The 18,748-nt window shown below is 33.1% G+C and overlaps 1 protein-coding gene across 2 annotated transcripts in view; it reads right to left on the reverse strand.

Moving 5' to 3' along the window:
• Positions 1 to 14,803, reverse strand: part of LOC126964990 (sodium- and chloride-dependent GABA transporter ine) — a 56,502-nt gene extending 41,699 nt beyond the window's left edge. The window contains exon 1 of one of the 2 annotated variants that reach the window (XM_050808376.1): positions 14,668 to 14,803. In XM_050808376.1, the coding sequence (XP_050664333.1) occupies positions 14,668 to 14,714 (47 nt within the window). In that variant the 5' untranslated portion in view covers positions 14,715 to 14,803. Of the gene's footprint in view, positions 1 to 9,967; positions 10,506 to 14,667 lie in introns of those variants that run through there. The other variant, XM_050808375.1, reaches the window with a different exon arrangement.
• Between the last annotated feature and the right edge of the window lie 3,945 nt (positions 14,804 to 18,748).

The following is an 18,748-nucleotide window of genomic DNA, read 5'->3' on the forward strand; positions in this document are numbered from 1 at the left end:
ACCACCGCAGCTATACTTTCTTGTAACATCATAACATACGTAAGTTCAGTTAAAATCATTTAAATCGTCAAGGATGTGACATTTAGGTAGATAGAGATTATTTAGTATCTGTCACACATTGATAACACGAAAATAGTACCGACTATCACATCGCGGGTGAACAAACATTTGAAGAGAGTTTATAAAGAAGAACGTAATCCTTAACTGTCAACTTTGTAAGTATGTAAACGTTTTTAAAATCATTATCAAATAAGCGATGATAACATACGTACAGCTCGCGATCAATCGTAACCAACGTTTGTGATACGAACAGAAAAGACGATAGCGACGCGATGCTCGCAGTCTTATCTCCACACCGTTTCAAGGTCATGTGGGTTTACGAAACTTCCCATTAAACGAACCGAATAGGATTTTTGGATTAACTTGTCGGCATGCGATTTTGTTTTTGCTTCTTCGTTTTGACATGCTAAGTCTCAATTGATGCATTCCACAACGGCTTTATTTTTTAAGTTTTATCGCGATAATAATTTTTTACATGTCAATTTTGGGAGTGAGTGTCAACTATGGTGCAAAGAGGATGTAAATACTACCTAATAAGAGGCGAGACTAAGTTAAAATTGGAATTTAGTTTAGTAATGAAATGAAATGAAATGAAATGATTTATTTGTATGAATCGTGGTAACATAGTTGTTAACAATTAATTGGTGTACAGCACAATTCGCCAATATATCGGCATACAAATATTTGATTGTCAATATTGGAATATCATATTTAATTTATACTTATACGTTCTTAATACACATTACATAGCTTTAATTCAATGAGATTATATAAAATAAACATTAGTTTGTAGGTACCTCTCAAAAATTACATTTGAATACTATTATTTTTGGCTAAAGAATTCTTTTAAACTATAAAAGCATTTATCTATTAGCCATAATTTTAATTTTTTATGCATTAATGTTTTAGACATCTCTCTAATATTCTTTGGAAGGTGGTTAAATACCCTAATACACATAACATTTGCGTTATTTTGATGAAGCGCTGTTCTACAGTATGGCATCAGAAGGCGAGTTGGATCTCTTAATCCTAATATGGAATAGTCCTTTGCTGGTTTAAAAAGTTCACCATGTTTTTTAATGAACATACAAATTTCTAATATATATAGACCAGTAAGCGTTAACAGACGGTGCTTTTTGAATAATGGTCTACACGATTCTAGAGGACTGACATTGCATAAAGCTCTTATACATTTTTTTTGTGCCAGAAAAACATTTGAAATATTAGTGGAGTTTCCCCATAGTATTAACCCGTACCGTAAAACTGACGAAATATAACCGTGGTATGCAGTAAGTGCAGCATTAAAGGATACAGTTTGTCTGAGCCTTCTTAAAGCGAAAACGAACTTATTTATTTTGCCTGCCACTGTATCACATTGAGCTTTCCAGTTACAATTGCAATCTAATATAATGCCTAAAAATTTTATTGTGTTTGTTTCTTTAATCGTTAGGTCACTGTGTGTTATATTTAGAGATTTATGTATTGTTTTATAATTAGAAAATTGTATATATTTAGTTTTTGTCATATTAGCGAATAAATTATTCTCATTAAACCATGTCAATATAGTTTCTAAATTTTTATTAATAGTCATATTATAATTATTTATCGCTTTATGCTCGTCAGGAATAATTATGGATATGTCATCTGCAAATAATACACAGTTATAGTCAACCACATCGGGTAAATCATTCAAATAAATTAAAAACAGTAAGGGTCCCATAAGACTTCCTTGAGGAACTCCAAATTTACTAATTAAATAGGGTGACTTGTATGTAGTCATCTCCAGTTTCTCATTTATGTTATTTATTTCTACAATTTGTTGTCTATCGGCTAAATAACTTTCAATCCATTTTAGAGCAGGGCCTCTTATACCATATTTTTCACATTTATATATTAAGATATGATGATCAACAAAATCGAATGCTTTTGACATATCAAAAAAGGTTGATATTACAGGTACTTTCTTGTTAATACATGTAGTTATTTCTTCTATTAAGTAATAAGCAGCCAAAGTAGTTGATTTGTTAGCTTGAAATCCAGTTTGTTCTTTTTTTATAATATTATGTTTATTTAGAAAATGCATTATTCTTACATACATTGCTTTTTCCATTATCTTTGAGAAAATAGATATAAGAGTAATTGGCCGATAATTATTGATATCGGTTTTAGTACCCTTTTTGAGTAAAGGCTTAATAACAGATAACTTTAAGCTTTCTGGAAAGACACCCTGTGAAAAGGATATATTAATTAAGTAAGTCAAAATATGAGAGATATTGTGCTTGCAGTGTTTGAGTATATGTGTAGATATGGAATCATAACCTGTTGCCTTTGTATTTTTAAGAGAATTTATTATCTTTATTACTTCGTTTTCGGAACATGGAGAGAGAAATATACTATTATTGATTGCATTTATTTTGTATTTATATTGATTATTCCAATTATGATTACAATTTTTAGTCAAATCAATAAAGGAATTATTAAATGTTTTTGCAATGTCTGATGGATTTGTTATATCAACGTCGTTATAATGAATTAGGTCAATACAATTTTTAGCTATCATATTATTATGACTACCTTTTTTCTTTATTATATCCCATGTAGCTTTAGTTTTATTTTTTGAGTTTTGTATATATTGATTATTTAGGTGTCTCTTAGAGCAGTCAATACAAGACCGTAATATTTTGCTATATTTTTTTAACTTTATCTTACTTTCATGAGACTTTGATTTGTAGTGATTAAATCTCAACTGTCTTTTCTTAATACAAGCTACCTTAATACCTTTTGATATCCATTTATTATTGCCAACATAATTGGACATTTTCTTATTATATATGGGAAAGCAAAGATCGTATAACAGGCAGAAAAAATCATGAAAATTTTTGAAGGCTGTATTGGCATTTGACTCATTTAATACATCGATCCAATTTAGAGATTGTAAGTACATATTAAATTTATGTATATTCTCTTGACAATAATCCCTAATTTTTATAGACCAATTTTTCGGTTTATTTATAAATATTTTCGGTAAACTTACTAGTTGGCATGATTCATGATCCGATAGAAAAAGCTTAATTACTTTGCCTTCCGCTGTAGGAATATTTGTCGCTATTATATCTAGGCATGCTTGTTGTCGAGTTGGTTCCGTTATATTTATATTAATATTGAAATTACTTAATAGATTTTGAAATAATTTTGATATCTGATTTTCTTTTAATATATCAATGTTAAAGTCTCCGGCTAGTATAATCTTTTTATTATTATTGATGGTTAATTTATGGAGAAGTAGTTCTAATTTTTCAAAAAATAAAGTAATATTTGAGTTTGGTGTCCTGTATATACAAACAATGTAGCAATTTATCGCTCTTACTTCAACAGCACAACATTCAAATATTTTTTCGGTTGAGTATTCAGTACACTGATCGAGAATCTTATAATCTAGAGATTTCTCCAATAAAATACAACTACCTCCTCGTCTTTCATTCAATCTACAAAACGTCGAAACGACATCATAATTTTGCAGTATGAGATTAGATTCTTCTCCCCTTTTTATAAAAGTTTCAGTAAGACAAATGATACTTATATCTACTTCTATTTCAGACAACGCTAGCTCAATCCATTCTAGCTTATTTAAAACACCAGCAATGTTTTGGTGCAAGAGATACATTTCCTTACATGGTTTATGGTCGAAAAAAATTAGCTTGTGTATTATTTTCTAGATTAATTGTTTGAGTCGCTTTATTACAATAGTTTTTAACTGACAATATCGTTTTATCATCTTGTGTAGACATTTCTTTTTGGTTTCTAACGCTTCTATTTTTGTATTTTAGTTTATTTAACCAATCCTTGCATACCAAAAATTCCTGTTTATAATGCTGACTTTCTAATTCGTTGTTGATGTTGTTGCAAACTTTATTAATATAATTATTTTTAGCATTATAGTATCCAGTATAATTTACATTTGAATTCAAATATTTACAATTTGGATATTGTTGACATATTTGTTTTAAATAGTTATTAATAAGAATTTCGTTAAGATGAGGATTTTTCATAATATTCAATATTATAATATCAGTACCTTTTAGGTAGCGTAGGAGGGCAGCAGTCTCAGACATAAATACGAACGGATTTCTATCGTGTTCGCCTAAACTAAGAATGAATTGGTCCGTTTGGCAAGTTTTTATTTTGAAACACGATTCGATTATATTTTCTGTACTGGCTGAAGGTTTTGTTTCTGCTGAGATTTCATATTTTGAAGTCAAATTAAACGTGGAGAGTCGAGAAGCCATACCCACACATTGTTTACCTCCAAAGATAAATAAACGTTTTTTCTTTTTGGGTTTATTTTCCTCATGTTGCATGGATGTCGACACACTTTTTTTAGGCTTGAGATGATTATCATAGGGATTTACAATATCAAAATCAATCCTACGTTTAGCTTTTAAAGTTCTAACTGATGAGAACTTTTTGAATTTCTTATTAGTGCTATTTTGGTCGGTGTATATATTCAAAGTAGTTATTTTTCTTTCCAGTTCACTAATTGTCTTCTTTAACAAATTGTTTTCTAAAATTAATTCTTCTATTTCTCTATTTGCCTTGTCTAATAAACATTGCAACGTGAGAATTTTTTCTTTGAAATCATCTAATTCGCAATATATTGTAGACAGGTCCGGTAAGCTTTTAATGTCTTCACTAGTGCTAGGTGATGTTTCTAAATAAAGGTCATCCATACTCTGATTCTGTTTCCGTTTGCGTAAAGTGATGTATTCTTTTTCCATAATTACTGTTTATCCAATTTAGAACTACCTTCATGAATTCACTTTATTTATTATCACAAAACCAAAGCTAAATTTAGTTAAGTATTAAACCTCGTGAGTGTTAGTTTCGTGCTAAAGTGGTTTATGCAAAATACATATCGGTGATAATTCGTTCAAATACACGTATAAATAATCAAAATATAATACTCTCACTATTGCCACACAGCCAATCCAAAATAATGTATGTGAACGTCGAAATCGTGTGTTGTTGCATTTATTCAATATTTAGTGTTAGAATCACTCGTAATGTATTTGTGATAACGTTTATTGTTGAAGCACGGAGTACTTTTAAAAATCAAGGTAACACTGATTTATTTCATTAAAATTTTTACAAACTTTTCTTTACTCGGAGATCTGAGACACCAACACGATAGGAGTGTTTATATGTTTATTCACTGATTTTAAAGCTTTGTCCACAATATATGTTGTTAGTCGCGTATGTATTATTTCACTGCACTTGTTTTTAATTGAGAAATTTATGTTATATGATTTTTAATATACAATAAATACGGAGTCAATGTTTACAGTGGCTCGCTGGCGCCCTCTAATAACATGGCGACGCATTATAATCCGTGTAAGTTTGAAAACGAACAGTTGCTTAAAACGTAGTGTATTTCGGCTATCTCCCGTTTTTACGAGATTATAGCCGTCATCTGTCAATTAATCAATGACTGCACGTTTCATACAATCGCTTTTTTCTTCTAAGAACTCTCTAGAGTTTCGCTTGGCTGCTATAATGTTTCTTGTTTTTGCTCGTCGATTAAGATTTGAAGGGTCATAGAGTTTATTAAAGTGAAAACTTTAGCGGCGTTGAACAATTTTCTTGGGATGGGTATAAAACAGTAATTTCGCGTCATGACACGTGACCTGATCGAAAATTCGTGAGACTGTCGTTGTAATTATGGATCAAAGTTGATTATACTATGGGAAAAACTTTATAATGTAAATTTATTGTAACAGTTTTGAAGTGTTCAATTTTTTAAGTGATATAAATTGTCATTTTTTTGTTATCGTACACAATGTGCGCAATAAATGAATATAGTATATACTGATAAATAAAGCAGTTCGTGCAAAATTATTCCAAAACTATTCAAAAATGCACAACGTTAATGTTCAAGTTTTCACTTCTGTCGGCACTCCCGGAGTGCTAACCGTTTTTTTTAATGTTTGAATGTTGGTATTATTTTTTACTGCAGTGTGTTTCGTCTCATAATTGCCGCCGAAATAAATGTTCGTACCTAACAAATATTTAGGGAAGTTATTACGTAAAGTACTTCCTTAAATATTTGTAAGAGTAAATATATACATTCTGAAGTGATCATAATTAACAATGCTTGTAAATTGTAGAGTTCTGCATCTGGGTTTTAATTTAAATTATTATACAGTTTATGACATCTTTACAAAACCACGGAGTTATTTGTAGAACTATGTTTAGCTGTCTACATAGTGCCTAAGCTATGTGTGATGGAAATATCTTTTCCTGCCAAACGACCTACATTTCTGTGAAATATTTTTCTAATAGCGGGCAGTTTAAATAAAACATATCATATTTCTAGTTCAGTGAAATCTAGTTTTGCAATAGGTAAGCTGTGAAATGCGATTAAATCATTTCGGTTTAAATTATCAGATATTTGCTTTTATATGTTGTATCATATCAAGATGTAAAGCAATTTATTTTACTATGTAGGTATTCATTTGGTTGTAAAACTAATGTTATAATAATTGTGTTATTTACAATTTATGGTAATATGCAAAATATACGTTTTTAGAGCCAAATGGTATTATCCACCGCGATGGCAAGCGTCCTTATGGAATGACGCTGGTGGCTTGGGCACTAGGGCGCTGGTGTAGGTTCGACTTGCGTCGACACTCTGGCTACTTCTCTTGTCCAAGTTACGTCAGTTGGTGCTGGTGCTGCCGTTTCGACTACCGAAGACGGCAAGCGTCGCAAATATGTTAGTCTCAGTGAGTCATACATCTTTGTGCCATTTGGTGTCGAGACATTTGGCCCGTGGGGCCCAGAGGTGCGGAGAATGTTCAAAACACTATCATCGCGCCTCAATAAGGCTACTGGAAACCCAAGCGCTGGCAGCTATCTCGGTCAACGGATCAGCCTAGCTATTCAACGAACAAATTTTAGATAATTTAGTTTTAATTTTATGTAGTCGTAGTATTGTAAATATAGTTATAAGATTTGTTTTATCTTGATCCTAATTATAGAAAATATAGATGTAGTTTGAATACGATATATACTAAATTGCGTGCGTACAAAGTACACATGTCAGAAGTGAAACCTGCATTATGCATGAACCTCTAAACTGCATATAGATCTAACTGCATATCCTGATAGATGTTGCAAACATGACACATAATTCCAACTGCTATAAAAGACATTACTATCACCGCTACCATATTTATGTTCTCCTGGTGTCTATATAGTAACGAAGTAGCAGTTGATTCAATAAGACAAAAATTTTTCTGGACATTCATAAGTGTCATTTCCGTGACCGACATGAATAAAGTGATTTTGATTTGATTTATAATACATATGCTAACTTAACTATCTCGCTTTTTCGTTTCATCGACTTTCAAATCACAACAATGCTAAAGAAGTTTTCATTTCAAAAATTAACTAACTCAAAAAATGCTTAAAAATTATAAATCTTTAATGCTGTGCTCAAATCTGAAATACCAGCCAATATATATTCTTAGTAACAATAAATAGATTATGAAACAATTTTACTTCTAAAAGCCATATCTGAAAAGACCGCATTCCAATCTTAGATAATTAATACGTCTAGATAGAGTCTTTTTCTGTTACACATCCGATAAAAACAGGCCAGGAATATTAGTTTAGTGTGAGTGACAAGATGCGACTTATACTCGCGATTTGTATGACACTTTGTGTTAGTGTGCGTGAATTACTCAAATTATGGGTTAGTTAGAACTAATTAGAACTAGATTAGAAATTCTATTTTTTTCCATATTTTCACAGCTGTTTTCTATTTAGACGTATAGATGATCTAAGATTTAAATATTTACAGATTATTTTCTCTTATAAGCAGTGGAAACTGAATAGGCTCTAATACTACTTTGGGTTAGTCTAGCTCTACTTGTGAACCTAATTTTATTCATAAGTCGTAGATTAATAGTTTTTTTATGAAAATACGGGACGTTCAACTGATGGTAATTGATACGCCCTACCAATTACAATGCAGTGCCACTCAGGATACTTGAAAAACCCAAAAATTATGAGCGGCACTACAATTGTGATCGTCACCTTGAGACATAAGTTGTTAAGTCTCATTTGTCTCATTCCCAGTAATTTCATAGCTACGGCACCCTTCAGACCGAAACACAGTAATGTTTGTACAATACTGCTTCACGGCAGAAATAGGCGCCGTTGTGGTACCATATATCTATCCGGTTTCCTGTGCAACGGAGCCTCCCACTGGTAAATAATAATGGTATTAATATGATATTTAAAAAAGATAAATATCATATTTTTATTGTTAACGCGTCAGCTTTTGTTAAATTGTATTGTAATCTTATCGTAGTTTTTGTGTTGTGATAGAAGTGTATAATAATAATAACACACACACACACACACATACACACACATTATTAGTATTTATAATTTTATTTTATTTTAATTTTAATCTAACCTTTGTATATGGACAGTATTTTAATTTTATTTTATCTGATTTTGATAATTTGATTTGTCTATGTAGGTACTTATGTCTGGTACCGAGAAGTCACTGACAGCTGAAACACAGTTCATACTAGTTTAGCTGTCTTTTACCTGTATTGTATGTAAATAATCTTAATATGTATAAATTACGTTACACGTTGTTTGTCCGCGATGGACTCGTAAACTAATGAACGGATTTTAATGGGGATTACTTCATGGAGTGCAGTTTGGTCCAACATGAGAGATAGGGTAGTTTTTATTTCGATTTGGGACCCATAAATATTTTTATTTTCAATATTTGTTTTGTATGGACATATTTTCTATGAGAGAATTTAGTGACGCACGGTTTGACAGTTCCGCTGTGAAACAATTTCATTCTAACAACAGGGAGCATATTTACGAAATAATTTTTGATGTTTTGAAATATAAAACAGTTGTTTTTTTACTATCTACAGAACAAAGTCTGTCGGGGCAGCTAGTTAATAATATATAGCCGAGTGGTTAGCGATCCTACCTACTAGGCTAGAGGTCCCGGGTTCGAATCCCGGTAGGTGCAAGCATTTATATGATGAATATGGATGTTTGTTTCCGAGTCATGGATGTTTAACTGTATTTATGTATGTTTATATGAATTTATGTATGTTTAAGTAAGTATATTATATTAAATATATCATTGTCTTGTAACCCATAACACATGCTATATATGCTTAACTTGGGGCAAGATAATTTGTGTAAAAAGTGTGTCAATATTATTATATTATAATTTAGAAACATATTTTTAACTTGTAATACTATTATTAATTATTGTAATATTTGGAAATAAATAAAGTTATTATTATTATAATATTATTCATCGATTTTTTATTCATAAAACAATGTTATTTTAATTATAACCAGCACCCGGGGTTTTATTAGGCATTTTGATTATTGAATCGATATTTGTTCACAATTTCATGATTGTATTTTGTGTGAAAGCCTGATTTATTTTATAAATAAATCAAACCTTATTTCTTTTATACAACATGAGCTATATGCCGTTGAAAGTCCATCAACCAGATAGTAATGTAAGTCTATCTAAGTATAGTATAACCAGAAAACATTTTTCTGGTTTAAATTACCTTAAACTGTAAATATTTCTGTGCATTGCAATCGTTGCTTTATTGACAATAAAAACAGACAATTTCATCTTATTTTCATATTGCGAAACAATGAAAAGAAGTTATTTAGGAATGATAGATAAACTAATCCGGTGTTGTCATTTATGTTAACGTTTATCGTTTTGAAATGCATATTATATATGCATTAACTAAAACCTTTGATTCATAAAACAAGGAGAGCGTTGCGAGAATTGATTCAATTGAATAAGAGGTTCTAAAAGGATGCGACATCCGCAGGTACTTACGTGGGAGGACGTACGAGATGAAATAGCTCCGTGGGCGACGTGGGCACTCTTCTGATGACCATTTTGCGACCGTCAGTACACCCCATCCCGATGGAGGCGAGAGACCGCACCGACGGAGCGTAGTGGTTGGTGCCGCATTCGGAACCCTCAGGGTATGTGGTGACTTGGTCGTAAGGTCGCAGACTCCTGGCCGAGGCTGCCCCGGATGCTGTGTTCACATCACGGATCCGATGGGTGTCAGTAAAGCTCTTTACTTTGCGCATTTGACCAGTTGGCGTTACGATCGGGGTCGGCGGGTGCGCTCCGAGAAGCGTTGAGTTCTCCGCGTCGGGTCCATCGTAGTTGCCCACGTGGATGGCCACGCTAGGCGAGGCGGCTTCCGCTGAGCTATCGGTTCTCCTCATGCTATGACGTCACAGGGTCATTACGCGGTGATCGACGTCGCGTTTGCCGCTGGCAACGCGCGACTAATTAATAACCACCGACTCTACCGAACGAGATCGGGCTTGCTGGCGGACTGACTGACTAGCAGTCGCAGGCGTCAGGCGTGACAGTTCGTAAACATGAATACGTGATTCTGACTGCGGAGTGGGGAGGTCGCAGGAAAGAGGACCGCGGGAGGGGAGGACCCGGAGGACCGCGCCCGCACCTCTGACTGCTGCCGGTGACGGCTGACTGATATTACGATAGAACGATTGCAGTGCACTACCTGCGCACGCGCAACCGAATAACATTATTTAAAATCATTTATTAAATTCATTTTAATATAAAAATCATGTAATGTCGCCGTGTCAATATAAATATTGTAACTTTAAAACAGTTCACAACTATTATTATAGATTTCAATTTAATTTGTTCTGTTTGTAATGCTTGATATGATAAAATTAACAGAAATTTGCTCAATGTATATGATTATATATATGATGTATAAGGTTCAATCAATTGCAGAGAGCTCTTGTTGCGCGTTATTCAATATTCACGTGAGGATTTTACTCCCCCATATGATTCTCCTGCCTTAGATAATTTATACGTCTAGATAGAGTCTCTCGCTGTTAGACAACCGATAAAAACAGGCTAGGAATACTTACTTTAGTGTGCGTGACAAGCTATGTCTTCCACTCGAGATTCGTATGACACTTTGTGTTAGTGTGCGTAAATGGCTCTAAATAGAGATTAGTTCTCAACATATTTTGTTTCGACATTTTCACAGCTGTCTATAGAATTTTTTTTGGTTAGTAAAACATCTGTGGTAGAATCTTATTTCATTCTGGAAAATTGAACAACTTGGTAAAATTGACCACACAGACGAGAAGGTTTCAATTTATTTCGACCTGGTATAAAAATAATAATAAAGGAATGGTGGGAAGAGAATAATACCTACTTACTTTTATCTTGTGTAAATAAAAAAAATCGCCATTTTTGCTAACATCATTTTAATAAGATTTAAAAAATGGCCCTGTCGTTAATCCTTCAACTCCACAGCTTAATATCTAAGTGATCGGACAGCCTGGGACTAAAAATCGAGGGCATAACTCCTTTCACGACTTTTCTCTAAGTCTCGTAGTTTCCGACTTGGCCATCACCGAACTTCTCAAAAAACCAACCTGTATATCTCAGCCTAAGGCCTGAATAAAAAACGATATGCACCCATCTGGTTGATAAATGAAAATTAATTTAAACCAAATTTAAAATGTTAATGTACATCATCATTGAAAATTCTGCCAATATTTGTCTTTAAACAATTCGACACGTGTTTCGCCTCTACACGAGGCATCCTCAGGACATGTTGTCTCGCCAAAATCTGACACGAGACTAAGGTCTTAGTATATTGGCAGAATTAACATTAAAGAAAACTCAAATCATTTGTATAATTATGGATTTCTGCAAAGTAACGCCTATTTCAATAAAAATTCATAAAGAATTCAAAACAGATTTCTCACAGACACAACCCTATCTCAGTATGTTCGGAATGAAGTTATCTTTATTCTGATATAAGGTTTATTTATTTAAACAAACGAGTGCAAATCACAAGAAATGTTTTATTTGTTTATATCTTCCAACCAAGCGAGTATAAATAGTAATGACCTGAAAAAATAGTTTCTTATGTAAATGTTTGCAAAGGTTTGATACTTTCAATTGGTAAAGTAATATGTCTCTTAACATATGTACAACGTTTAAAAACACAGTTTTGAGTTTTGTATCAATTACTACAATAAATATACATAGTAGGTATACATACATACAAAAACTTATATATAAAATTCTCATGTCGCGGTGTTTGTAGTTAAACTCCTCGAAACGGCTTGACCGATTCTCATGAAATTCTGAGTGCATATTGGGTAGGTCTGAGAATCGAACAACATCTATTTTTCATCCCTCTAAATGTTAAGGGTTGTCCACGCCAAATTTTTTTTTTAATTTTTTTTTTAAAAATCATGTTTTTCTTTTGATGTGTCCATACTATAATTTCTATGAGATAATTTATTGACGCACGGTTTGACAGTTCTGCTGTGAAACAATTTCATTACGACAGCAGGGTGCATATTTTAAGAAGTAATTTTTGAGGTTATGATATATTATTGACAAGTTCATAAAAAAACATTATTTTATTTATTATATACAGAACAACGTCTGTCAAATTTGTTGTTTTTATTTAATTTAGCCGCATTTTCATATTTATTCACCTTTTAAACCTTCTCTGGACTTCGGTCTAGCCGTTCTCGAGTTTTAGCGAGACTAACGAACAGCAATTCATTTTTATATATATAGATATTTAATGTTCATCAATATATTTATATCTCATTTATATTATATACAGTTACGTACAGATTATACTATGATTTAACATTTATTATAATTATTTATTTATTTTATTTTATCAAACGACAAATTCAACAAAATATAATATTTAGTCATTCCCTTTGATACCTACACAAATTAATTACAATGGGAAGACTATAGCAACTGTCTAAGTACTTCAAATGTCACGAGGGCCTGCTGCACTGACCAAAAATATACTGAGTCAGCTCCTTTTAGCAGGGAATCATGCGCACACAGTAATTTTTATTTATTTATTTTTAATTTTTATAGTATTTGTTACCTTATTTGATTTAGTTATTTAAGATTTTAATTAATATTGTAAACTGACTCAGCAAACGTTGTATTGCCGATATTAAAATCGTAAAAACTGTTGATCGTAGATGGGTAAAAATTTGAAGTTGTATGTATTTTTTAATGCTGACTCATAATCAAACAAAATTAAAAAAAAATTGGCGTGGACCACCCTTAACACTTAGGGGGATGAAAAATAGATGTTGTCCGATTTTCAGTCCTACTTAATATGCACTCAAAATTTCATGAGAATTAGTCAAGCCGTTTCGAAGGAGTTTAACTACAAACACCGCGACATGAGAATTTTATATATTAGATAGTTGTGTAATTGTGTGTGTTTTTTTATAGCTAAAAAATTTTTCTATTTCTATTTCAAAATACTTGAAAATTCTACATATTTACTCAACCCACTTATTTCTTTAATATTCCAAGATTGAAGGTTTATTTCAAAGGACAGCTGTTCGATGATGAAACCGTTGTTGCTGAAGTACAGGTAATTTTAGTTGTGCAGATTGATGAAGGATTAAATAAGAAAGGAATTTTAAGTTTAGAATAAGATGTATTTTTTTAGTAACACTCGCGTATATATTTAAATAAAATACTTTTTTAGGAATTAAAACGTGTGTAATTTTAACTGTGTTTTTACATTTGGCATAGTTTCGTTTTTAGTTGACACAGGCGTTCCCCTCTTAACATGCTCTGGAAAGGTCACGAAATATCGGGTTAAATAATATAATAATAATATAACTCGCAATATGTAAGTTTGTAAGAAAACACCCAAATCTATATACTAAAATCATAGACGTGCCCCGGCACAACACACCTCGCTATAAAAATAATCTTTTGCAAACTAAATCGTAATTTATATTACACAGTTCCGGTCCCTACCCAATGTCAGTTAAAATTTATAATAAGTTACCAGAACACTTAAAAGCCGAAACCAATATTAAAATATTCATAAGCTCTTTGAAAAAGTTACTTTAGGAAAAAAGTTACTATTCCATTAATGAATACTTAGAGGAAAAAAATATTTGAATGTCTGCCCCTCTGTCGTTCATTGCTATGCCTTACGAGATGCATGTGATAATTATTTAGTACTACAATTTTGTTTAGTAACTAAGTCGCATGTAACGCAATTTAATTAAATAAATAAATAAACTCCGGAAGACGCAGTGTTGGTAGGCCCCACAAGATGGACCGACGATCTAATCATGATCGCCGGAATAGGTTGGATGAGGGCAGCGCAGGACTGATCGTCGTGGAAATCTTTGGGGGCGGCCTTTGTCCAGCAGTGGACGTCTTCCGCCTGACGATGAAATGTGACTCTTACGCAAAACCCTGATTTCAAAACAGAGTTACAATTACACGCGTTTTAATCCTTAAAAAAATTATTTTATTTAAATTAGAAAAATATATTCTAAGTGTAATATGCTAAGAGGAGTCAATATGGAAAAATAAAATTCGATTTTATAAAGATTTCTGATAACATACTCATTCAAATGTAAAATCGCGTGTTTTGTTAGTCATTACGGATCTTCAGAGTAAGAATAATATTTTAATTAAACAATTTCAACACAACCATGACTTACCATATGTTGTGGTACTGGTGACGGGTCGGTACAAGATTTTTAGCCATTCCTAAATGTTCTCGCTTCCTAGTTCAGTACTACAACTGGTGAGGAACATTAACTTCATTAAGATTTAAGCTACATCCGTATATGTAATATAAATATGTTTGCCAATCGCCCCACCATTACGTATTGCTAATTTATGCCTCGTTTTTTTCTCATTAGCATTAATTTGCGAAGATATATTTATAAAATATCAATCTCAAAGGTACAATAAGGTCTAGTATTTTGTTGTTTAATTTGAAATCGTTCCATTCAGAGCGAATTTCGAAACCTAAACTTCGACTTTATAGGACGGGGAAGAAATGTTAACAAAAGTTATTAGAAAAAAATGGCAAAAGAACAATGGAATCATAACAATTAGAGATCATTTATACGTCTAGATCATAGGTTCTCAACGTGTATGTCCCCTTGTGGGCGTTTGAGACTTTCGGGGGGGCAGTAGAAGACCCAGAGAAAATTAGGGGGCATTGAGATGGCGCAGATGGGGCGTGGGTAGATTAAAAAATATAGTCTAAAAAGGCAAAAAATTACACGAAAATACTCTAACTACATATTCTAACTCTAATTCTACTAAAACATATTCTCAAAGTGGGCGGTGAGCAAAATAAGGTTGAGAAACTATGGTCTGGATAGATTGTGACAGCTGCGAAAACGTCTAAAAAATTGAGGTTAACGGGAAGCGTCTATTTTGAGCAATGCACTAACTGAAAGTGATATACAAATTGCGAGTGCAAGAGTGTCACGCACACTAAAGTAATAAACCTGGCCTGTTTTCATCGGTTCTCTAGCAGCAAGAGGCTCTATCTAGACGTATAAATCTAAGAATTGAATTTATGATTTCTCATTTGGGTGTGTATTCCAGTACGCGTCTCAACTATCGATTCAAACAAGCGATCTATAGATGTTTTTGGAGATACAGTAGCACAATTTAAGAGAAACCTGACACTCTGATTAGTAAAATTTAATGACCTAATTTATAATAAAAAACGCATTGAAAAAATATATTGTACCTATATTGTATTTTAGTGATTATATTGAAGTGACTGTATTGTAGCTTGTAATGATTTGTAGAATTAATTTATCTTTTTATATTGTTTTGACATGTTAGCGTTATAGGACTTCAATTTACTTTTATATAATTAAGTACTAAATTGTTTGTATGTTTATGTGCATGATGTGTTCACCTGTAATTGCAGGAACACGATTTTTGAATTTTATGTTACAATCTTATGAATTGTCTTGTGTATTCTGTGTTGGTGGACCTTGAATGAATAAATAAATAAATACGTTGTGTGCTTTGATTCTTTTGAATATAATAAAAACATTTGATCCAGGATTACGTAATGGAAGCCGCGTCTGGAATATGAAACGTAAGTGTCCTAACATACCATTGTCTAACTTAACCTGCATTAATAATAACCTTGAACTTTATTCATATAATAAATGATTATTTTCATACAAAGAAAGCCTTTTATACAAATACAAAGTTCAAATATATATGTCCAAAAAATAAGTACATATTTTGTACATCGTTTTCAATTGGGTGTCAAATTCTATGCCATACGTTCTGTAAGAACTAAAAATGTTTTTTTAGTGACGTGATGTGATCTTAATATAACTATTATGTATTTTTTCATTAAAATTACAGCAATAAATTATTCTATTCGAAATACCTTTGTATTTATTGCAAGCTTTAATATATCTACACGAAGCTGTTTTATTGTGAATTCTACCTTCACACGACACGCCACAAATTAGGATATTATCCTCACCATCTGGATGTGTTGCGGTCCTCCACAGTGCGATTTTCAAGGAGCTTTCTTTTATGTACTACAAAGCTGTTGAATGAGCTTCCTTGTCCGGTGTTTCCAGGATGATACGACATGGGTACCTTAAAAAAAACGCGTACAACTTCCTTAAAGGTCGGCAGCGCTATTGTGATTCTTCTGGTGTTGCAGGAAAATGGCGGCGGTGATCACTTAACACCAGGTGTTTCCATAGGAAATTTAGTCACACCTTGTTTTAGGGATTTCTTAAGCGATGTCAATATTGGCATGTTGTACGCTTAGAGCTGACCATGTCATCTAAAACTGACAATAATTTGTAGTCCTAGGAGATCAGATCTACGCTGACGAGGGATAGTCTTAGATGTTATAAGGTCTGGAACGTTGACCTTCAGACAAGTTTGGGTATTTTCTGCGTTGTGCCCAGATGCTTAGTCCAAGACATATTTTCAAAAAGCCATATTCTGTTTAGTTTAACATTATGATCTAAGAGAGTCATGATTCATTATAGCTGAACACTTCACCCCTGTTTTACAAAAATGATGCTTTTTGACTTCACCATTTCATACTATAATGAACACATCCCCAATTTGAATTTCATGTTATTGAGTTGTAAAAGTGTTTATGGGCAGACGAGTTGCATAAGACATGGAAGTCGGCACCTGGTCTCAACTGCAGTATCTCTGATCATTCCCAGATTTAGCGGTAGAAGATCACCCCACATCTCTACGCAAAGCCAAATCAAGCCCATCGAAGATGACTTGATTCAAATGGAGAATCCTGTGATGGGAGTGCCCCCCCAGAGGTGAGAACAGTTCTCCATGTGACACCGATTTTGCGCCTTGTATCGTTGCAGGCGGTGACTTAAAGTCGCCTTACTGAGTACAGGAGGCCTCTTAACCTAACCTATGCTCTCATGTACCGCTTGCCCGCAGACGCCTCCTGCTCAGCTGTTTTGGCGCCAAACCGGCACGGCCTCTTGAGTCGCTATAGCCACTTGTGTTTACCATTAGGCCAATTTGACCTTCTTATTCAGGTGATCACAAACTGAACATCGTTCGATAAATCGGTATATGGTATATCTATCTATGATGTAAAATAAAGTTATGAATAATTGATGTTTGACTTGATACTTGCTGTATAAGTACAAATGTTACATTTATTGTTGGAAACACTATAATCGCTATTTGAAGGCCCGAGGCTGTGGTAAGTTAAGCGTATTATTACGTTCAGGTCTTTTTTACCTTGAGAATAAAACTTGCTGAGTTTCTTGCCGTTTCTTCTCAAAACAAGGGCTCCTGTTAGTCTCTTGCACCGGTGAAGAATTTTAGTTTCATAAGTGAACACATTGTAAATCAGTGAATAAAAATCCTCTTAAAAATTGTTATTTCTTATAAGAAACCAAAATTTATTCGTCTGAAGTCACTTTCTTCTTCGCAAAAATAGAAATGTGTAGAAAAAATAAATTTTCTTCTCATATTCTGTAGATATATCATTTTTTCTAAAAATATAAGCTTTATATAAACCGTTGTTGAAAGATTTGTTAGATTATTATTGTTGTATATTTATTCATTTAAATGTATTTTGCAAGAGTAGTTATCCTATTGGTTTTATTATTAAATAACAATAGCTGATTGACCTCGAGTTCATTCCTCTATCGCAAATCATTTTATAAATAAGTTACGTCGTCTGTTTAATTCTTATGCGGTTTCAGCATTTAGATAAATTCTGTTCGGTGTTTTTGTGTTCTTTTTTATGGAAAAGGAGGACAAAAGGGCGTACGAATCACCTGGTGTTAAGTGATCACCGCCGCCCCCATTCTCTTGCAACACCAGAGGAATTACAGTTCTTTGATTTGGTTTCATGTTTTTTTATTACCTTTTTTATGACAGTAAAAAAAAATAATTCGAGAAGAGCAGGACGTTCAGCTGATGGTAATTGATACGAGCTAAATACGTAATGCAGTGCGGCTCAGGATTCTTGGGAAACCCAAAAAATTACGAGCGGCACTACAATTGCGCACGTCACCTTGTGTCATATGATGTTAAGTCTTATTTGCCCAGTAATTTTGTCACGCAGCATACAAACTGTGATAAATTTCTCTTTCATATACAATCAAACTGGAATGACCTTCCTTGTGCGGTGTTTCCAGGACGGTACGAGATGGGTACCGTCAAAAAAAGCGCGTATTCATTTCTAAAAGGCCGGCAACGCTCCAGTGATTTCTCTGGTTAATTAACATCAGGTGACTCGTA

Source organism: Leptidea sinapis, chromosome 6 (genome assembly GCF_905404315.1).
Source record: "Leptidea sinapis chromosome 6, ilLepSina1.1, whole genome shotgun sequence".
NCBI lineage: Eukaryota > Metazoa > Arthropoda > Insecta > Lepidoptera > Pieridae > Leptidea > Leptidea sinapis.